The sequence below is a fragment of the Spodoptera frugiperda genome, chromosome 25 (genome assembly GCF_023101765.2).
Source record: "Spodoptera frugiperda isolate SF20-4 chromosome 25, AGI-APGP_CSIRO_Sfru_2.0, whole genome shotgun sequence".
NCBI lineage: Eukaryota > Metazoa > Arthropoda > Insecta > Lepidoptera > Noctuidae > Spodoptera > Spodoptera frugiperda.
In genome coordinates this window covers 18795204-18819467 of record NC_064236.1, presented here as the reverse complement: position 1 = coordinate 18819467, position 24264 = coordinate 18795204, and the positions used below count along the sequence as shown (strand labels likewise).

The window sequence follows — 24264 nt, the reverse complement described above, 5'->3', positions numbered from 1 at the left end:
GGTAACATTCAAGTACCAACTGAATACTAGAATTCTTTATTATCAATATAAGGTACATATCTAAGTCTATCTTTTATTCGACCTCTGTTCGTTGGAATTTCAACTTTAATATAAAGTAGGTAGGTATAATATTGATCATGACTGTCTTCTGTTGGACTATACGCTTCTTTTCCACAAAAGGGCTTGTATTAATCTCCAAACTTAATATTGATGATGTTTCAGATTTTTCAGAAAGGTCGCTTTACGCTTATCAGAGGATAATATCTGTTATATAAATAAAACATGCCCAGTCGAGTTAAAAGATCATTACACAATGACATTATATTTATAAACTCAGCCAAAATAACTAAGAACATTTTAAAAGCAGAAAAATGTTCTACGGTTTTCTGGAAAACTTGCGCTGTAAAATTTTCCATCGGCGGGGTCGGCGGGGCGCGAGGGTGTACCGATGGAAATGCAATCAGGACATGGCAGCCAGGACACGATCGATTATAGTCTCCATAGACGGGCCACCGACACAGCCACAAAACACCACCACATGTTTTATATATTTCGTCATTACAACTTCACAAAACCTTCTTTATTAATTAAAATATGTCGGCTTACTCACGTAAATACTGTGAAAAGCTCTACTAATTTCAAGTCACAGTGGCAGCCAACTCCAGGAGTAAACCATCATGTTAACAGCATCTATTTCTAGTATTTTTAAACGATTGATTAATTTGTTAATTTAGTATAGTAGGTACGTCTCCAGATAGTCATTAATTTAAACAAGGCCTTCATTGAATTCATTATGATACTGCCCAATAGTAGCATATCTACAATAAAAGTAGGCAGTCACCGACCGCTTCAGCAACGATTATGACCATTCTTAGCTTCTAGAGGGCCTCAGGGAAGACGGTGGTACAGTATGGTCACATGCTGCTGTACAACTTGCACAGTGAGGCTTATGGGGGACACCCATCTCCTAAGGGATGTGTCGTAACAGGCGTTGCACCGTGGGGGCTCCGGAGCATGTCTATTAAGAGGACTAGGTGCCCCTTACAGGTGTAGAGGGTGGCCATCGGGGTAGTTTTAGTGAGGTAAAAATCCACACTCCTTCCCGTCCTCCGTCTTTTATCCCAAAAAGTTGGGCGTCTTTTGAAGGGCTCCACCAGTCATAAAAAAAAATGCTTCTAGAGGTGGCGATAGTGTCTGCCATTTGTAGCTCGTCTGCAGCGTTTTTTTTCAGACGCTTTAGTGCGCATGCCGTATAACCTAGCTTCGCCTAGGACACCCTACAGGCTGCACCGCGCAGTTGCAATATTATCGATCGTCTATTTTAGGACCTCGTTGTTGGTCCCTGCCAGGACTTCCTTTGTTTACAAAACAACCATTTCCAAACACTTTTTCGATAATATACTGATTGTAAATGTCTCCTCTTCATCCTCAAATATCACTACAGCTGAAGTGCTAATATAAAATGATAATTATTAAAGTTTATAGATACCACGTGGCTGGTCAGATTGCCCATTGTTCCGATATTTTTTTAAATATTTTTATTAGAAAACAAAATCAACTTTCTATGGTCTCCTCTGAGCATTGAGTAGACGCATATTCCCATTTATTAGGACTACATCGAAATATAAATTGTTCTAATAAGTTCGAGGGAATTTCTTTGTTCCTAAAAAATCTTTTATTTTCATTTTTAGTGGAAAAATCTTATAAATATTACGTTTAGAAGTTCTTTGAATTTGCCCAAAGTACATTTTACAAAAAAAAAACATGCTATCGCAAAGTCACACGATTTCTTTGTTCTCATAACTACTAAAATATTTGAATTAATAAATTAATATACTATTTATCGGTCCACTCTTGCAAAAATGGAAGACTGTAATCAAAATTTAGCACTTAAGTAATAAAATTTAGGGTTTTGCCACCACGTGGTCCGAGTTTCTTTGTTTTCAAAAATATAGTTCCTACTTTTTTGAGGTAGATACATACCTATTCGGTATAAGACCTCTGTTATTCCAGTAAAAAAACCCTATTTTATAAATCCACTCCAAACCTTTGCCACGCCATACCTTTGTTCTCAGAACTTTCAAAATATAATTAAATCGACCAAAAAAGAAATTACCAATGTAGTCTTTTCTCAGTCTAAAATCTGTTTAATCCTTATATCTATTAAAAAGTTATTTATCCACTTAACCTCAATTCCATGCCCTTTCTTTGTTCTCGTAACTTCCAGATTAGTTTAATTAGAATAAAAAAATAGCTCTTTGCGTTCTTCGCTCGGCATAGATTAATTACCAGATAATATGTCTTTTAAACTGTTTAAAAATTAACTTGGGGCATTTATTTGATCTTCACATTTAGATTTAGATTTCAGCCATGATCGTCCCACTGCAGGGCAAATGCCTCTCTACCCTCCTTCCACTTCTCTCTGTAGCTTTTTTTATCTTCACATTTAAAGACATTAAAATGAAATGCGTATATGTTTAGGAACATTTACTTAAAACTTATAAGTACATATATACCGACTTTACCTATTAGACATTACTAAAATTCTAGAATATTTTAAAAATCTATCTTGAAAAGAAAATCTTTAGTTGTCAAGAAAAAATAAGATTATTTGATCATACCTACTAAAAAGTTAATATTTTATCGTTTTTCATCGATTATGGTTGAATAACGAACAGAAAAAATTGCGACACTAAACATCCCATACCACTTCACGAGACTTAACAATCAAACTCAGAACTAACCCTCAATATTTACACAATAATTATTACACATTATTACAGGTTAGTTCTAAAACCGAAAGGAATCAAAACTTAAACATGAAAATGATAAAGTCGTATTTCGCAAAGCAAAAATTGCTGTATATAATTTATCCATCGTGTAACCTGTTGCTGAGCATGATTTCTTCATGTTAAGAGTTTGTTAAGAGGAAAATTTGTTTTCAAGTGTAACATGGCTTCATTACTTGTATTAGAGGGGAAGGGTGAAACATTTCAACAACTTATTATACAGAAAACACTTTAGAAAAGAAAAAGAAAATTCATAGCAACTCGTGCCACGTGAAGTGGAGTAATGTTCTTAGACGAACCCTTAGAAATATTATTATAATGATAAGGGCCAGTGAACATGAGGATCTATTGTATACCTCACTACTCGAGGTCACTAAAATCGTGAAAAAGAGTGAAAATATTGTGAAAAAGAGTGGCTATTTTTCACTAAAAAGTTGATTTAACTGCACTTTCTTTGTTAGTATTTTGGACTAAGAGTACCCCATGCATCGCCAGAGATGTACATATTTGGGTCAAGTCATTCAAACAAAATTCCCTATCAGCAGATAGTAAGAAAATACCCAACACATCATGTCCACCTCGACAACGCAACCTGTCCTTAGCAACTGGGTATGTTTCCACTCTTGATATTGATCGAGTAAGTATCAATTTCTAGCAAAACACTTGAGGCATAATAACGTAGCTACTCAAGAACTCTTGAAAGGGATCAACCTTGTTTGGCCAATTTTTTTTTCGTCTAATTATATGGTATTTGCGTCAGAAGAGCCACCCTACGTCCTTAACGAGGTGGTGCGACCGCACGTGTACATTGTTGCCAACCATATTTTGTTTCGTAAACAACTATTGTTGTTTGTATAAGAATTCGCGAGAATACGAGCAGAATGAGGGTGGCAGAATGGCGGTGGGTGGTTCTAAGTAACACCAGTTGCCTACTGACATTTTGTATCCAAGTCCATTGAACAAATAATTGCTTGCTAATAAGGTTCGTTTCGATAAAATGTTATTTTTGTGAATTTATCTGTTGTTGTTGTTTACGTTCCGAAATACGTAACGACGCGGTTGATTTTTCGGGAAGATCATCATAGGTACGGTAGTTCGTATTTTATCCTGCCCTGTACAACCCATGAAACTTGCTGCTGCACTGTAAGCAGTACCATTACTTGCATTTATTTAAATGAGAGAGTTTGTGATGATTTTCGCCTGTCTGTATGATTTGCCTGGCAGGCAAATCAGACATAGGTAGCCCTTTAAATGTGAACTGAAATACCGTAGGTAAAAATTACATATATACCTGTAGGTACATTTCTGTTTACGACAACATAAAAACAGGTGATAGTATACTTAAACTTAAAAAATATTGAGAAATCGTCATATTATACTACGGTGTTTAGAATAAGCAACCTTATTGCTTAAGAAATAAAGACGCTACGAAGGTCAAAATACTATCAGCTTACGGTTGACTGCACGCGACTAAGTGGGTACAAACTCTTGAAAAAGTTTTACAATAAAGAGTCGCATACGCCATTTGGCTACTGGCGCGCTCCTCATTGGCCATGCAAGCAAAAGTAATTTTCGTTAGGATGCAAAGTGAAAGTGCGAACATAATTAAGTTTAGTTATCTGTTATTTTGTAACTCGTGACGACATCTACAGTCCGTTATGAGAAACTCATTGTTAATGGAACATTAATTGAGAAAGAAATAGAAAATATTTTTGACGTGACTACTTTACAGTTGGGCAAATAATTTAATATGCGTCTTGTATGTTTACATATAATTTTATAGAAACCGCAAACCAGGTGTACTCAGTACTTACCCAACAGTATTACTAGTAGTTAACTAAGATAACCGTTTGCGATTCCGGGGTACAATTGCCTCCATTCCTCTATTATATAGTTCCGTATTTATGAATATATACAGATACTTTGGGAAAATCGAAGTAAATATAGGGAAACTGCAGTGAATTGCATAGTGGCAATATCCTGCCAATGAACGCCAATGATTTCCGCAGGTAACATTACAGCATGACATGAGAATAACCGCCTACGTCCGCCCCTGATAGGTGGGTGACGGACAAACAAACACCGCGTTCGAATGTGTATAGTTTATCTTTGATCTGTATTGTTTTATTTCTCAACACATAATTATTATGATACGTGAGCAATTGATTATTATAAGTACTTTGTATATTTTCATAGTTAAGCTGTAAAATACAGAGATTTATTAAAAGTCAGACTTACAGTTTTGGAGTTTAGGGTACAAATATAAAATATGTATCTGCAATTTTTGTCATAAGCGTAGACTAAGTCGTATGTGCGTACTATCTTTAGTTCGTAATTGTCGTCGAAGTTAAAATAATACATAGTTAGACGTCAAGTTACATGTTAAAAACACGGAGCGTAAAACTGTAAATTACTCATCGATCTATCGTGCATCATTAATGCGTTTATGGTACCGGAATCGCGGAATCGATACCTCGGTAACACCTGTCAAGCAGTCCACGTAACACAAATCAATCGCGTGACGCGGTCTCCACCGGCGCTTTAGCTAGCCGCCGACCTGATTACAAGCCAACTAACTGCGCATTGGACTCATAACGGTCCAAGAATGCGGCCCCGCCTGCTAGCCAACACCTCGCATATTACGGATTTCGGAATTTATTTAAATGGGGCGGCTTATTTTAAGTACAATTTCTACAGATGTTTTGAGATTTATATTTAGATCATTTGAGTTTAATTTCGATCGTCTCTATATAATTAATAAGTCCATTCATTAAAATAATCCTTAATGAGTTCACTAGTTAACAACTTAAACGACTTTCTTTTGTAAATCGTTTTATTGAAGGAGAAATTTATAGGCAAAGGTCATTTTTTTAATTAAAGAAAGGTAATTAAGTTACCGTTAGGACGAAGTTTATTTGACTCGTTTCAAGCCTCATCAGGGGCCCATATACAGGAACAGTAAGCGCTACAAATAGCGGCGTCAGTTGTACAACCTAATTAATACTTATATGTGGAAATACCTACTAGGCACTGAAATCTTATACCCCTTGAGATAATTGCATGTATGTCACAGACAGGAAAAACTCCCAAGCTCATATAATTATGAATTATTTGGTTCATATATATTATCCGAAGCGTGTCTCCAATCGCTTACACAATGGTAGCGTGTTCAGGTATTACAGATCAAAACAATTTTACTTTAAACCATTAATCTTGAAACTTATTAGTTACTTTTACTTTTATATACTCCATCATTTATTGTGTAAATTGTGATCATATCAACTTTTAATTAAACTTTCGCTATGCATTCTTCAAACAGTGTAATATTAGGATCGATGTAAATTATATTATAATATTAGGTTACGAGATAATTTCACTGATCATCTGAAGTAAAAGAATTCTTGTTGTTTATGAAAAGTCGGCTTTGAGTTCTTTAGTAAGACAAGTTCTTTAGTAAACAGCCTTACTGCCGCACTCAAAGTCATTTAATGGTTACTTAACCCAATCCTTAACAATAGTTTTCTATACAAAATCGTTACTAAGGAATAGTTTAAGCAATCTTTAAATGACTCTGAGAGTGTGGCAGTTAGTCTTGTTAAGCAGGAGACATACATAATAATTCATTGTTTCATAGATTTTCTGCTGTATTTACCTATATTGCAACTAGCAACCCGCCCCAGCTTCGCATGGGTGCAGTGGTGATACCTATATTATGCAAGTATTATACATATTATAAACTTTCCTCTGGAATCACTCTATCTATTAAAAAAACTGCATCAAAATCCGTTGCGTAGTTTTAAAGATTTAAGCATACAAAGGGACATAGGGACAGAGAAAGTGACTTTATACTGTGTAGTGATAAAGTTCAAAATTAATGGTAGAAACATAAGTTCCCATACTCTTATCATGATATCACAGTCCGATTATACCTACAAGATATTATATATGTAGTTAGGCATTTCCTAAGTAATAAATCTTCTTTGCTGAGAAATTGAGGCGGAACTTATCTTTTACTAACTTTCGCCAAATGATTCACACTTACTCTTTTTAAAAAAATGTCTCAACATTTTGTTTATGAATCACTAGTTTCCTGTTTTCTTTTTCATTCATTTATAACTTACACAATACATAACATTACGCCTTTACTTTCTTCGAATGGGTAGGCAGAGGTGCAAATATACAATGTAATATCCCATTTTCACCAATTTTGTCCAAAACTTAACTGCTCTTCATTTTAATGTCTATAAAATTAATGTTTAAATTAGCCGGTTGTTTAATTTTTTTTTTTTAATTAGCCGGTGAGCGAGGAGACTGATTACCTCATGGTAAGCAATCACTGCGCGCCGCCGCACATGGACACTTGAATCACCAGAGGCGTTACAAGTGCCGGCTAATTGGGCCTCAGGTAACCTCACTCACACAATGAAACACAACGCAAGCGTTGTTTCACGTCGGTTTTCTGTGAGGCCGTGGTATCACTCCGGTCGAGCCGGCCCATTCGTGCCAAAGCATGGCTTTCCGACACTTAAAGTTTATACACCAGTAAATGTAAATGCATACAACATACATATTAATTAATTACATGGATGGAAATAAATAAACGTATGGTTACAGCCGCAGACTAACGGACTTAAGTAGCTACGTACTTAAATAAGTTTATTAAGATGCAAAGAGGGAAAATCGCAATAGCACTAAACACTTGAAACTCATTTAGACGCAAACAATCAACCCTATCTCAGTAAAATCGGCTAAACCTGGTCGATTCGACCCGAATGACTTCATTGGGAAAATCTAAAGTTTCTCATAACACCGCGTAACATTAAAAATATGTAATTCCAACTCTAATTGTTGAGTCGTAAGGTTGTGAATGCTGTGCGAAACGCGAAGCTTTCACATTGCCGATGGGATTGCGTCAAGATTATCTTACTCATGCTATGAAAGTTTTCTCAGAAGGTGTACGGAAGCGTTGTTGTTGCTACAGGGTGGCGGAAGCGTTGTACACCTTCTGAGAAACCACACCCTTTGCCACCCTGGTACACCGCGGTGTCGTGTGCGGCGACTAGTCATCAACATCACGATGTAAAAATTGCTTTAGTTTATTTGTGACATTTCTTTTAAGTTTAGTTCACATTTTTATACTATCCTTTTTAAAGTGATTGTTGAACGTGTTATCATTATAGTTTAAACTGATTTGTTCACTTGAATGGTGTCTAAGAAAGCTAGGGTTGTTTCTAACGGAAAGGTGAACACTATTAAACTCAGAAACACGCTGATAATTAATAACGAAATGGATGGATATAAATATAAAACGCAGATTTGAATTCAACCCAAAAGCATATTAAAATTAACTGTGCATATAACCGGGTCATTGCGACCGGTCCGCGGTAGGGCAGGGTTAGGTCACGTGGTCGCAACCCGAGAGAAACCAAGATGTGCGCAGGAGCATAATCATTATCATTAGGTACTTGTACACTGCTTACGTTTTTAACTCGTAAAATATGCGCGCCTAGTCATTCCGGGAGAAAACTAGGTAATAAAGAAACATGAACAACTAGTACATTTATGACTTGGCATAAATTTGCAGTAATATGGAAAAGTTCATTATAACTGTATTTTAGTACTTTCTTACAAGTTGGTTTAATAGAGGTGCAAGTTCATTTTGAGAAGCAACCGACGGATTTAGTCGGTAAACTATTCCATTACTGGTTAAGTAACTGACTAGTGCAGTCAACATAAAACGGAACATTGTTCGTAGAAAGATGAAATGCAAAATGCATGTCCATAAAAAGTGCGAACACTTTTTTTTATTATATAATATTCTTCATAATAATCTAATCTTTTCTCCCACCTTGTGTGAGGCGAGAGGGAGTGTCTTAGTGATTAAAAACCACCCCAGTCCTATTCCAGCTTTTGCCGGAGCCCCGGTAGCCCGTTAAGTAGTCCGTAGGTTCAGGTCGACCAGCCTACAGGGCTCCATCTGTGGTGGCCTAATGGCCCTGTCGAGGTGCGTGCGGAACTATCCTTGCTCGTCGACCCAAGTGTGAGCACTAATGGATGATTCCATAAAATACCTTTTTTACAATGGAAATACCGGTTTATTACGTCAGCGATGATGATGTTTGCAAAAAAAGGCATTTGCAAATAAACGCATACGTGATGATGATGATGGGGTATGATGACAACATAAATATACTCGTGCTAACATTTACAGCGCACTAAAGCAAACAACTTGTTACTTCTATCAAATGCCTCGTTGGCATAATGCCACCGAGTTGAAGTAAGCCGAACAAATGCTCGGTTGCCTGTTGCTCTAATTGTGCCATAAACCTTTTACTTACTTTAGAGAGCTTTAGATTAGACCTAACTATTATTTTATTCCGGTAACTTGATTTATTTTGATGTCATAAGATAGGATCCTCAAAAATTATTATGAGATGTTTTATTAGGTTTTCTCCCGGTAATTAGCATTTTATGTTTCTGGGCTGCGGAAAAGCGCAAAGAGATTTCTTTGACCGTGTCTTCGGCTCAAAGCTTGAGATGAAACGGGGTGGTTTTCTGGGTAGTCAGGGTAGTTTGACACTCCTCTCGCCTCTCTCAGGACTCTTTGATGATTTCCCCACTCAAAAAAACTTGTTTATTAGAGCAAAATATACGACCTCAATAACTTGTAACTTCAAACAACATATTGATGTTGGCATCCATAGTCTGCTGCATCACTAACGAACTGCAGCATCAGGGTGAATGACCGATAGTACTGTCTTAAGTAAAAAGCACACATCCTAGCTTCCTACTGATACGAAATTACACAATGAAAGATAATAAAGTATGGGAGAGCCATGCTTCGGCAGGAATGAATCGGCTCGACCGGAGTAATACCACGGCCTCACCGAAAAACGACGTGAAACAACGCTTGCGTTGTGTTCCGTTGTGTGAGTGAGGTTACCGAAGGCCCAATTCCCTCCTTTCTAATCTTCCCAATCCCTGACTCCACAATAACCTTTAAATTCTGAAGCCCAAACCAAAAGGCCGGCAACGCACTTCTAACGCCACTGCTGTTTCAAGTGTCCATGAGCGACGACGATTGCTTACCATTAGATGAGCCGTCGGGCAGGGTCGTGAAGCCGGCTTATTCCATAAAAAAGAGTAGGTACCTAAATATTCATACAATCTATCGTTTGTTTCTGATGAAATTCCTTCAAAGAAAGTAATAAGAGAGTAAACAATTTTGACTTCAAAGAAAACGAAAGTTATTTACGAATAAAAATCAGCAAAACAATGTAATATTATTTCACGAAGTTTTTTGTTTCGTGGTTGAGTTTCAGAAGGCAGGCCAGTCAAAGGAAAATTATATTTCAGTTTGCCTATTTAAACTATATATAAATTATAAAATGTGAACTAGTTGGTGCCTGCGAGTTCGTTCGCGTGTAAATAATAAAATATACGGTATTTACACAAACATAATGAACAGCATATAAGTGGCCACTGCTGACCAAAGCCCAGTTCTCACGCGGAGAAGGGAGCTTGGACACTTTTTTTATTAAACGGAATTTACTTATTATATTTGCAGAGTTGCAAAATAGTCCAAATAAATCAAAATAATTATGGTTTATATATTCAATTTTCAACATGCTTCCAATGTCTTTAAAGATCGAAAGCTACCGGATTTGCTACAGTAATTAAACTATAATAGTTTTATTATAGATTTTAAAGTGTAAAAAATATTTTTTGTGGGGGAAAAGAACTGTTAAACATATTTTTAATTTCGACACGTAGTTGACTGACTATGATGATGACAAGCATATTTCATAAGTTAAAAGAAGTTCGATAATAGGTAGACCTTTTTTTATTTTGAAATAAAATTTAGAAAAAAAAAGCGTTGCGATATATTTTTCTCGATTGCAGAACGTTGAGTACACACGTACGATCTCCTAGAGAGACGTAAATGATCTAATCTCGATGAGTCACGGTGTCGATGACCCCACCTGCGGTGTGACCCACTGAGGTTTTCGTTCAGCCGCGAGGTAGAAAGTTTTTGAGAAAGGCGCCGCGGTGACCTTGTCGCGAAGAATGCGCCTCGCGTTTATAATATGCAGTTTAAGCACATTAATTTTTTTTATTATTTTAATACTAATTTATTTATTGACGGACATTCTTTCGCTTTTTTTATTACATTTTTAGTTTATCATCGTACTTTGTACGTTACGTACGTTTTCTTGTTTCTTTTGCTAGATAAAATGAATTGTCAGATAGGTATTGGTGCTTTGTAGAATTATTTGCCCTAATGATATCGATAGGTAAATAGGGCAAGTTGACACCCGTATTCCTATTTTATTTATTAACATCAAAACATTACGTTACACCTACGACCTAGCTATATATAATTATATAGATAATATGTATATAGGTTCTAATTTCGATTCATATTGGTAAATCAATTAATCTGGTAATCTGGACTAACTATTTATTATCGCCAATCTCCTTGGAATAAGCGTGGCCATACTAATTCATTCTTCGTATTGTATGACAACAGCGACATTTTACAGCTTGATACAGATCTCTGAATCGTCAATAAGGAATCTGGATATTTTGATATATTGTAGCAAACAATCGACCCACGATACTTACCATAATAATTCCTTCAATTGTACCCATGTAAGAAATACCTACCTACGTAAAAAATATAAGAGAACATCTCTCATTTATTGAAACCAGCTAAAAACGTTTTATTCCTCAGTAATTTCCTTAAAAGAAAGGCCATGTACATGTACAATCTAGAATCCGAGTGTCAATATGGCTGTCTGACACACGCGTGGGGGCTGACAGCTAACAATGATTATTTTCCATGGCCGTCAGCTCTCGGAGCATACCGGCAGGTCGCTCACGCTTTCTTAATCAAGCTAATAGTTTAGGAGACAACTGTTTCTTCATTATCATGATCTGCCGTTAATTTTACACTTCCTAACTTGCCGCCAAGCATTCGTGTCAAGCCACGGTAGAACATATTATGTTGTTTTATTACATCGCTTTTTAGATCGTCGTATCTCGATTGCAATTACGAAGTTGATGAGACTATGTAATTAAATTTGTTATTCTTTTAACGGATTATAATTTATTTTAGTTGGTAAGGCAATAGTATTGAATTGCTAGCTAGCTTGGAATGATCAATAGTAAAATAATGTCGCCAAATTCTATGCAAATTAATTATTTAACTATATTATTACGTACATCCTTATATTCTACTGCCTCGTTGCCAGTCGTTGCGAATGATGACAACAGAGTTCGATTCCCGAATCTGTCAAACTATAACTAGGCTTTTTGGTTTTTTGAAAATTTCTCATTTCTATCGGCAAGGAGGTTCGCAGCCTCCCCGGAGATCGTGCGATATCCGCGGATCACCCAGATGGCCATGACCCTCTGGGACGTGAGCAGCGTCCGAACTGGCCGCCACATCAGTGTTGGCGACGGCGTCCTTTTGTGGGCCAGAGATCCATGGCCGGATCCCCGCATACAACCTCCGACAGGAGGCATTTGGTCCCCCGCAGCCCCCGTCCGTTCCAACTTAGGAGTTAAACGTCGGAAGTGCTCCCCGAAGTTCCATCGACTGTCGAGGACGAGTCCTAGGTACTTCATCGTCATCCCAACGCTGACGATCGCCCCAATCTCCTCGTCTTCATAGAATGCTGGCCTTTAAGACTGCTGGCTTAATGTACCTACTACTGATGTATGGTAGCACCCCCTTGTAACCATGGCGACGGCAATACAACACTGTGGTGCATCACTTCATTTATCGATTTATTGGCCCTAGAAGTAGCTCAAGCGCTCTAGGTCCTCATAATTTTTTTATGAGTTATGACCTATACCAAGTAGTTTAGGCTAAAGCTAGGTTTTTAAAATTCACGTTTCAATAGATTCATTAGAGCTTTGTTATATCTATCTATCTGTATATCTTCTAAAGAGGGGTGGCATCTTGATTATTACTAATTCAAATAGCTAATTCGGCAGTTTTATAATCCGATCAGAAAAGGGGACGTTTACATTATTCCAATCAAAAGGCCTTTACTAACATTTAAGAAATGCTGTGTTCTGATGTTTGTAGTATTATTTTATAAAATGGTCACCGAATTAATTACTGGGATATAATCGACCTTTCGAAAATTTCTCAAAAGCCCAGAAACTGGCATAGATTTATTTTTAGTCTTGGTGGGTCGAAAAAAAATCCACTTTGAGTAGCAATAGCCAAACTACTAGACTCACAACAATACAGATAAAAATTGGCTTTACACTGTACTTATACCTAAATGCACCCCTGCCTATCCTTTCGAGTATTAATTTTATCACAAAGGAAAATATACCATTTCTAAGTATTGGAAATCTGCAACAGTTTATCAATAATAATTTAAAAGAAAGTTGCAACGTTGTTATGAAACCATCGATCAGTAGACCGCACCCATAGACTACGAGTCTACGACCGATAACTATCGATTAGATCCATAACATCATGCCGTTTTCCCTAAAGGCGTAGACAGAGACAAACCTTGTTGTACTTTTGACTGCACGCTTGGTGCGGTGGCTGGGCAACTGGCTGCCGCGCAACAGTTGTTGTTTCTGGTCTGGGTGTCATGTTTATGTGAACTTGTATGTTTGTAAACGCACCCACGACACAGGAGATAATCCTAACGTGGTGCAACGTTATTTAAAAAAAGAAGTAAGTACTTACAAGCTATTTTTAAAAATATTTAATAGCGAGAGAAGTACCAAAGAAAGAGCCCTATTCAAAACTCCACACTAAACTATTAAGTACTGAAAACTTAATTATTTAAGGGCTTGCATATACTCCTTTTTCCGGATTTATCCGGTTGAGTGTCATGTATGTTAATTTTTACAGATATCGGTTTCTAAGGTACCTTAATTACCGCCAGTTCGGGGTACTATGGACGGCCTTTTTTAAGGGACAAGCCCGCCACAACCTCTCATACCGCTGCAACTCCTGTAAGCCAGGATCTACAGTAGATACAAACATGAAAACACCGGAACACTGAAATCCGGCGCATCCCAGGGACATGAATGACTGTCTTGGATCCCGCAACGAAATAAATCAGAAGATATTATTAGAGGAGAAGAAAAAAAATCGATAGTTGCTACTAACCGGACGGCCTGACGTTGAAAAAGGCGCATAAACTACCTATGTATGTAGGTATCTATGTAGGTTCCCCAATCTCGACAATTTTGGAAACTCCTTCAAACACGTTTCTCATAACAAGATCGATGCACACTGAACTCTCGCTCACGCCCACCAGACCAATTAGACAGTCAGACAGAAAACTACCTCAATAAATGTAAATATTATAAAAAAAGAAAGTTTCTAGTGATCTTGTTAACTATTCAATCGATAGACCGTCTATCGGTTGCGCTTATTTATAATCAACCAATATCGATTAGCTTTGCCGTGTAATGATGGCAGGGTAGCATTTATATTACATTATACCACTCTTACTCTTTCCATGGGTATACCAGAAGCTGTAGTTAAGGGACTAAACAACACAACACATTAGGTTAGATATACTAGGTAGCAGCTCTTTGATAAACGTGACAATCAAATCTTAAACGTACGTGTGTGAAACTACAGAGTCACCGCTGCCACTAGAAAACAAGCAAAATAACAACCATTGATAATAATAAGTTATTCCATTTTCTCGATATACTCTATTTTCTTAAAAATATGGCTCGTGATCGAATTAGTTCGCTTTCGCCAACTTAAGATCACTATTTGTGATGCTTCACGGGCAAACACGGCGATGTAATTCGTCACAATCCACTATGTCGAGCTTTCGAATCCACAACATAAACAAATGTTCCATCACGTCGCAGTAACTGTCGCAAGGGGATTTTACACGAACATGATTTGTCAATAACGTTACATAAGTAGATAGGATTAACCCAGGTATTATGTACAAAGGGTACCATCATTCTTTGCAGTTACACTTTTACACAATGACACTAAGAGAACTTTAGTTATTTATCGCCAGAGTGCGAAAAGCTGTGTGATTGACTAATACTAAGGAATTATAACCCTGGGCTTATAATATATAAGGATTAGTTAGAAATCGCCAACCTGCATTCAGCAAGCGTGGTGCTTAATGCTCAAACCTTATCCGTGCGAGAAGAGATCTTTGGTCAGTAGGAGGTACTTATTAGCTGGCTATGATAATTTTGATGCTATGTAAAAGGGTTTCAGCCTACTAACACTAAACTGACTGAGAAAGAGGACGTAACAAAGAAATACATAAACTGAGAACATATTTTTCGGGTCCAGTGTTTATAAATGATATGATTGGAAGTAAAGCTAAGTCTAACATTAGACATATCGCGGCCGCTGCACTCAGAATCACCTTGATCATGATCTGGCGTCGAAGTGATACACCCAAAGCAAACAGGAGCTCAGCTACTACATGTGTTAGTTCTCCAGAGCGGCGCCAGCGATGCCAGATGGCTCCCGCGTTGACCAAAAGCATAGCTGCCCCGGTGCTGCATAGGTATGCCTGCAAAGAGTTGCGTCAGTATTACAAATATATCTGATCGCACTATAAACACGTAATTATCTAGTTTATTTATACATTTCCCTTCAAAACTTGTGCTAGAAACATGGCAATGCAAAACAAGTAACATTAACATTATATTTTTAATTTACTATCCTTTATTTAATCTCAAAAGGAAGCTCTAAAACAAGTCGTTTAAAATAAAGAAATAAGAAAGGGTGTTTTTGATGGAAAGTGTTGTACCTGCAAGGCCTTGCCATCACAGCAGTCGGCTCCGGCACACAACGCCAGCCCGGTCATTGCCAGGCAGTACGTGACCAGCACTCCCCCGGACACCGACTGCTCCCAGCGGAACACCCTCACGGATCGGATGTGCATCGTCAACACCGCCACCAGCAGAGTGATGCTGACGAGTCTCAATGTCAGAACGGGTATTCTTTCTCTGTTTGGTGTCCCCGTCGGTGGTACGGTTACTTTATTTATTTCGTACAAAGAAAGCTATGAAAGAAGGAACTAATGATAATTTAGTCCCATAAATGCAAACTACTTTACAAAAAGAACTACTTGTTTAGGTTGAAATGAATGGACGAGCCTTTCTGTGGCACAGCCGAAGGAGTGACATTCTAGAGAAGCCCACGCACAACTTCAAATATACAGTCAAGTCTAGACGAAAACTAACATTGTCAACAATTTTAAACGAAAATTCTGTGACTACGATCTCTTAAAAATCCGGCATAAGTAGTTTGCTTATGGGCAACTTGCTCCATCGTAAGCATCATCGCGTACGACGAGGCGAGAGATTCACCAAATCCGGCCCGTTGCGAATAAAAACGATGTATCTAAACAACAAATTATTAAACGCGTACAATTCAGTCAAATCTACACTCTCCATAGACTCCAACCTAGTTGGAAATGAGCCAGGCAGAAACGACCACAATAGTAATCAATCAAGCTTAGCTTAAAGTACTTATGTTCGCACTATGCTCTGAAATGACTAACTTGGATCGTCATGTTGGCGGTAGAGGTACCGTTGTTAGATCATATCCAGGTAATCAGGTGGGTTCTGCAGTAGACGCCCGCATTATATTTACAATCTCATCTGATACTGCAAGTGATGACATGACAGAACCAATAGAGAATGTAGAATGCTCACTGGACTGGATGACGGACCATTTTCCTCTATGCGTCTCAGTTGGTAGAATGATATAGCACCTTTTTTTAATCAGTCATGTCGATTTGCGAGAATTTGTTAGTTTTTTTTTCTACTATTATATTCGTTCGAAATAAGATGTTGTTTAGATTGGAATTGTGTCAAGTTGTAATTAGTAAAATTATTAATTGGTTGTTAATTTTATTTCTTTCTACATTTCCTTGTATTTTTTACATAGATATGTATTTCATTTTCCTTTATTTCTTTCCAGGGTTATCAGCGACGTGTCACTTCCCTGGTGCGCCCGCGCACTCGAGAGTGACCTTCTCCGATGAGACCTTGACTGACGGCACTATCGCATCCTACGAGTGTGAACGAGGATTTGAACTCCTCGGACCAACCAGGAGAGTCTGTGGAGCCAACGGGAAGTGGACACCCGATGGCATTCCTTTTTGTGGTGAGTAGAGACCGTATGAATCATTAATTTAAATCACTATAACTGAACATAATCAGCAATGTAAGACGCGAACATTTAAAATAATCATCATGAACGAAAAAACGTGACGAAATCGTATATATTTCAATGGAATAATAGAATAAAAATCACAAAGGGCATAGAGTATACTTTCTTTGAGAGTTGTGGGAGTGTATGACAAAGAATCTTCCGCTTTTTAGATGCCATTCACAGCCATGTGAAGTGTTTTCACGTAGAAAGTAAAAGTCGGTCATGGGTACCGAGCAGGGGTGTACTGTATTGTAATTTGATTTAACGTATTGTGCATTGTTGCGATTACTGGCACTTCTAGAAAAACGTAACAGCGACTTTGGTTTTCTCTGGAGTGGCAAACTGTGACGTACTTATTGTTGTGGTCATAGTTCTTTGAATTAAGCACTTCTGTCGTATAACTTACTAGTGTTCGTTTAGATTGGGACTTGCTCCCCATTGGTTATTGAGATTGTAGACAAAATTGTGATTCGTTTTTAATTACTTATATCTGTCATTCGATAAGTGGAAATATCGGCAATACAATAGCTCTAATAATGAGCAATATACAAATCCTTGTTTAGTCTTTCACCGATGTTATGTTTAATTTAATTTATTTCTATGTATAAAAAAATCAAATATACCTAATTTGTATGTAATATGCTATGAGGAACATAAGTATGCTGTATGTTATTATAAGTCAGTTAATATGTTAGGTTGGCCGTGATAAAATACTGTATTTTCTTTTTTAATATTGAATATGATGACAACCCTTACGATGCGTATGTATCAGCATCGCGGCGTTGCGCGTGCGTCTCTAGTTCAGAGCTGCTGAATGAGTGTTTTAAAAATGTTTATACATTATACAATATTTAATCAGTAAAACAAATATAATATATAGACAGTTATAAAATCTTTTCCCTTGCTTGAAAAGCGGGAGTAGGAATGGCGTGGTTTTTTGTCAGTAAGAGTCTGACACTCCCTCTCGCCTCACCCAAGGCAGGAGAAGACATTAGATGATTTTCCTCCCTTAAAAAAATACATATTATTATGTCACCACCTCTACCGGGGTTGTCGTAATAACAACATACTAAATCGATGCACGAGGCACCGTGAGCAACCTCTGGGTGACCACACTTATAAGTTCGTATATTAATATTCCAATCATAACTGGTACAGTTTAATTTTGAGCGGTCGACATACACATACACATGACGGCGTCTATACACGAGTCAATCACAATCAATCAACCTGACAGACCGACTACCTCGTGGTGCCCACCAGCGCTCCAGTTTCGGACACCTGCGGCTGCAATAGTATTATACACCACTTCGTGTATATATAGGAATATATAACCTGTAAAGTTTGTTTGTGCGTCTGTTTGTTTGAACACGCTAATCTCTAAAACTACTGGTCCGAATTAAGTAATTATATTTGTGTTGAATAGCCCATTTATCGAGTAAATCTATAGGCTATATAACATCACGCTACGGCATCAATAGGAGCCCAGCAGCGGGTGAAGCCGTGCGGCAGTGGCTAGTTTTTATGAATGTTCCTCTCACCGTTATGTTATGCTCATCAGTACCAATGTACCATTCAATTATACCGCCCATGGCTCACAGATTGCTTGTGGCCTACCAATGGAATGCTATGTTATTTCTCAGTTGTTGTTTTGGTTTCTACGTTTGCTCATAGTACGAGTAGAATGAGACGATTCTAATATCATAATTATGTTCTTGATTGACTTTTTATGGCTGTAATGAAATGTTTTTCTTTGGAAACGTAAGTAGCTACTTATTATGACTACGGCTGAAATTAGGTCCAGTCAATAATATGCACATATTTACTGGAAAATATCTAGGTGTTATAACTGCCTTGCGGTACTCGTATTAAAAAAATGTACGAGTGTTTTAAACTGCAATCTCCAACCCGTCTACCAAGTGTGGAGATTACCGTATGCCTTCTTATGTCAAGAAGACCCTTAGTCCAAAGATAGACTGGCACGGACTGTTGATGATGTTTATGTTAATTGAACTGTCCGAGTCCCTGGCTGCTAGTCTGCTTTTCAAAATCTGCAATTATGAAATCAGTGTTACAATTTTGTAACGATTGTAATAGCAGCACTCCTGAGTCTGAGTCTCCTGAGACTCCTGTGTCTGCTATAACCCTTTTAACCCTGAAAATCCGTCTTGAAATGTGCCATTGAATTCTTCATTCTCAATCCCCTTAGTAAGAGTTTCAAGCTTGGAACAATCCTTGATGAATAATAGGTTCGTCTCAGTAATGCAAGTAATAACATAATTGGGGGAAAGTGGTGCTTTTCCCTTCAGGTAGCTTACATTGTACCTAGGTCAGTGTAGGTACAAAAACTAGGCTTCTCATATATTATTAAATATTACGAGAAACTAGAGCTGAACTAGTTCAATCAATAGCCTTCAGTGGACAGGGATCGATATTGCACTCACACAAATATATTCTGATGTCCTATAAATGTGGCAGTCTCTCATTGGTCAATAATTCAATATGATGCACACATTGCAAAGACTCCTGAGAACTTCACAGGTGTTCGACCACCCAAGTTATAACACTGTAAAGCTGTTGCACACATAGATAGATTTACATACGTGTGCAACACTTGGTGCGCTCTTATTGGTTGAAAAAATGCACACATTGCAACGTCTCCTGGGAAATGTACAGGTGTCAGACCACTTACGCTGAAATACTGTAAAATTATTGCACACATGTATGGTTTGCATTTGTGTGCGAGACATGGCGTGCTCTCATTGGTCCGCGGTAGGGCGCCGCCATGTTATTTTCCATGTGAAATACTAAATTATGAAAGACGTAGCGCGCAGTATTCTAAGAATGGCGTCATTAATTTTCCAATGGGTTTCCTTGAAGCTTCTGCTTACAAGGTTTGTTTATACCTAACTTACTTGAGTTGTTTACGTGAAGGGAACAATTCTGCTACAGGAGAAGTAGAGGGCAAACCCATAGTTATGCTATGTATAAACATTTACGTTCAGATTTCTTTTTGAGCGACAAAATTAACAATTTCTTCTCTCGAGAGACTTTGGGTGTTGCGAGAGAGAGCGTCAGGCTCTTACTGCAAAATCCACCCCGTTTCTATTTCTTACGCGTTAAGTCTTCCGCGGCTCTTTTCTATATTCGTTACGGCTAAGCTATAGGCCTACTGGCGTTATATACCAAAAACTCAATGTTAACTCAATATTATATTTTAATTATATTAATCTGTAGTACCTAGGCAGTTTTACACACGGTCAATAATTGACTCAGAAATGTTACTGAAATCAGTGGTGGCCCTGAAACCTGAATCTCTTATTATTCTGTGATCTCCATCTCGCCAGGTGACAGTAATAGATTTTTTTTTTTTTGGGACAAGCCCGCCACAACCTCCCATACCGCTGCAACTCCTGTAAGCCAGGATCTACAGTAGATACAAACATGAAAACACCGGAACACTGAAGTCCGGCGCGTCCCAGGGAAATGAATGACTGTCTTGGATCCCGCAACGAAACAAATCAGAAGATGTTATTAGAGGAGAAGAAAAGAAAACGATAGTTTCCACTTCCCTCGGTGAATTTAATGCAGGAGACAGGATGACTTAAGCCTTAAGGCACAAAAGAGACTGCACAACTGGGAGAAGCCCAGTCGCCAAGCACCACGGAAATTTGACTTAAAACTAAAATATTAAATGCTAATACTAAATGGGTCCTATGCGTGAGCTGTTATACTTGCTTCCAATAATAGGTATGGCAAAAACGCCTAAACGCACGGAAATTTGCTCGAGACTCCACAAGGTCCGTGTAATAAACTACACCTGATGAAACAATTAAATTATCCAACATAGTGTTACGCTCAGATTGCCAGAGACCACACTCCCAGAGTATGTGATGGCCGGATTGCTCATGTTGCAGCTCCGCTGTCGAACATTGGCACCAATAATAGATATTATGGGAATATAATAATTTATGATCCGGTTTTCTAAAAGTCAGATGAAAGACTATATTGTTTGGTCATCAATATTAAGATGTGTACACCAAATGTCAGATCTATCTGTCACCAGGAAGGGTTACCCCCTTAAATCCAATTAATTCTCATGACCCAAACAAAGAAACAACCGGGGTAAACTTAATAAATTAAATAATATGTTTCAATTCGCTCCTCTTACATTTAATAGGCAGTATTAGTGACAAAAGAGTTCGCCACGAGCCTTACGAGGCGTGGCATTAGCATTGAATGACACGCCACGTATCCATTGTCCCCGGCACGGTGGTGGTATCGATGACCGATTGTCCTAATGTGTATGGGTCCGATTAAATATGGAAGTTGACTACACGACCTACCATAATCAACCATATCAAATCAAATTTGACTCCCGATTCGCCGCCCAGGAATAATTAAAGTATGTAGGTACCTAAGTTTTTTTTTAAATTCAGCCTTTTTCAATGAGGCCATCAAATCGTGGTACTTAACTGTAAAATTCTACCTTATCATCAGCTAGGTAAGATCTGATATATTTCGATGTTTAATATCTACTTACTCCTAAGCCTTAAAACCTTTGTAACATATGGATGGCAATACGCTCCAAATATATTAACCTACAAAAACATAAATATTTTACAAAAGGGTGATAATAAATCGTTCAAATAAAACATCATACCGTTACGACGTGTAATGCGCCCACGCAACAATTAAAAAGAGAACCACTCATCACTATTACTATACGGAAAAATACGCATAAATATTTTTCTTTGGCAACACTGTCGAATATTAATCATTGGCACTTTGTGGGTTATAGACCCCATAGCGAAGGTTTTGGGGTCACAGGTGAGTCATGGGCGTGATGTGCGTTCAAATCGAGTGATAATCAGGTGGAACCGTCAAACTGTGTCAATTTAAGTGTCACCAGCGACTTGGTATTGTTATTCGACCCATTTCGCTTATTAGGCAAACTAGAATTGTGACTTCAAGTACTAAGTGTATCTGTCCTGCTTTTAATTAAAATGTAGTTTGAGTTGGAATGGAAGCTGGCTCCGGCTCGAAAAAGAGGAGTAGGAACGGGGTGGTTTTTAGTCAGTAAGAGTCTGATACTCCCTCTCGCTTCGCTCAAGGTGGGAGAAGTCATTGGATGATTGTTCCCCCTCAAAAAAAGATAGAGTTGTAATAGCTTATAAATCTTTCTGGTTGCACATCTTACGCCATTTCTCTTTTCACATTAATTAGGCAAAAAAAATCAAATTGAAATATGACAGGTGGCGGATTTCGATTTTATTACGGCATTTTAGGCATAGAACCGGAATGGGTAATAATAGTTATTGCGAGATTTGAATCCCCGACACTGTTCATAAAGTCAGGCACAGCGCTTCGTGTCTTAAATGTTTCACCTACGGTCACAAGCTACATTAAATTTCAATCATATTTATTAAATGAGTGGTCTAGCTCTTTCAGAAATAACTGTAATAACCAATCATCTTACTCGTGTAAGTAACTGCGCGGTAACATCAGTCTGAGTAATATCAGTCATAACGGGGATTATGCAGATAAAATAATGAATTAAAGTCATATCATATCAGGTCTCCTTAATATAACAATCCTTTATGATATGCTGTATAGGGAGGTGAATGAGGATCACCCGAAATCCAGTATTACAATGAATAAATTAGAGAAGGTGATGAATAAGTTAATTGTTTAAAGAAGATACAGATGCGAAAAAGCGAATCTATTTTTTTTTTATTGTGTTTGCCCACTATCTCATCTGATGGGAAGCAATGATGTGGTCGAAGATGGAGCTTACCTAGAAATAAACCATTCACTCTCTTAAAGACGACAAGATTATATTTATCAGGAAACACAGACCCCGGCAAGAAAACATAAAACTGAACGCGCTAATCTCAGCAACGACTTGTTCAATTAGATGTATTTTGTGTATTTTTTATGTATTTTTTGTCCAAGTCGATCTATTTGTTTAAAACGTTAAATATTTTTAATATTGGCATGATAATAACTTATGTAATAACTTAAGACAGAAGGTCCTTCAAGTAGACACTAAATAGATTAACCGACTTGGTATTACATGGATCTCACAACTTTTGACGGTAGAAAGACTGAGCTGCGAGACTTGGGTTTTTTACAGGATGTTTTTGATGGGATTATATTTATCAGGAAACACAGACCCCGGCAAGAAAACATAAAACTGAACGCGCTAATCTCAGCAACGACTTGTTCAATTAGATGTATTTTGTGTTAGATAGTCCATTTATAGAGAAAGGCTATAGAAAATAAAACATCACGCTATGATGTATAGGAGTAGAGCTGCAGGTTTAACTGCGCGGGAGTAGTAGTAGAGAATTCTTTAATAAACGTAACAGTGGTATTACAGTAACAATGTTGGGTAGAAAAAAATGAGATGAAGAAAGAACGATTGGCAAAAAAGTTAGAGGAGTACAAATGGCAAACTATACTTAAGTTGAAGTCAAAATTAATTTCCAATTAACACACGTTAAAGCATTAGAAGTTAGAACAGATGGCCAGTGCGGCGAGAGTGTAAGACAAATGTAAAGTGGAACAAAACGAGTACACCGCCATTGACGCGGACCGTTCGTAGTAAACACAGCGGCGCACACGCACCCAGGGCTGGCGAAAGTAGCGGGAAACTGGCGATGGAATAAAGTGACTCTAATTATATAGATTAATGAACTTTGGTTATGGTAGTGTGCTTACTAATACTATATTTAGAAGCCACTACAGTTTGATAGTAGGTAGGTAGTAACATACTAACCTTTATGCTTTTTTTTTGATAAATGATGTTTGTTTCAATAGAATGGCTTCCATATATCTGTTCAGTGCACAAAATGCAATATTTCTAACCCTTCTCGTTCTTCTATTCAATTGCAAAAGATTTTTTTAAAGATCATATCTTCACATAATTTAATCTTTTCTGTGGCGAAATGAAATTGATTCTATTGATCAAAGTGTCATAAAACTATTGTGGGTTTGTGACCGCGGGTCGGCAGCCCTGCAAGTAACGGCACGAACAGAAGTGTGCCGGCAGTTGTCACTAACGGTGCCGGCAGAGCTCTCCTCTGCCCGGCAAGCCAACCTGTACCCACATGTACCACATCACCACACCAAGATACTCCATCTCCAATCTGTCCAAATTCATAGATTTCAACTTTACTGTTCCGTCTTAAAGTTCATTCTGTAAACTGTAGTTTGCGATACAGCGACATAGGCATGCGTATGAGTAAAGATTACTTAACAAAAACTTTCGACGATATATTG

General features: G+C 37.8%; 2 protein-coding genes across 10 annotated transcripts in view; one reads left to right on the top strand and one right to left on the bottom strand.

The window, feature by feature from the left end:
• Window positions 1–24264, top strand: part of LOC118265693 (CUB and sushi domain-containing protein 3) — a 75429-nt gene that overhangs the window by 7862 nt on the left and 43303 nt on the right. For all 9 annotated transcript variants that reach the window (XM_050704073.1, XM_050704072.1, XM_050704075.1 and 6 more), the window contains exon 2: window positions 16747–16932. In XM_050704073.1, coding sequence (XP_050560030.1) covers window positions 16747–16932 — 186 coding nt within the window. The remainder of the gene's footprint in view (window positions 1–16746; window positions 16933–24264) is intronic.
• LOC118265720 (uncharacterized) lies at window positions 14617–16475 on the bottom strand. The gene is made up of 3 exons (XM_035578814.2): window positions 16325–16475; window positions 15569–15823; window positions 14617–15328 (listed from the first exon to the last, which is right to left on the bottom strand). Exons 1-3 carry the CDS (start codon window positions 16334–16336, stop codon window positions 15035–15037), a joined length of 561 nt encoding a protein of 186 aa, XP_035434707.1. The 5' UTR covers window positions 16337–16475; the 3' UTR covers window positions 14617–15034.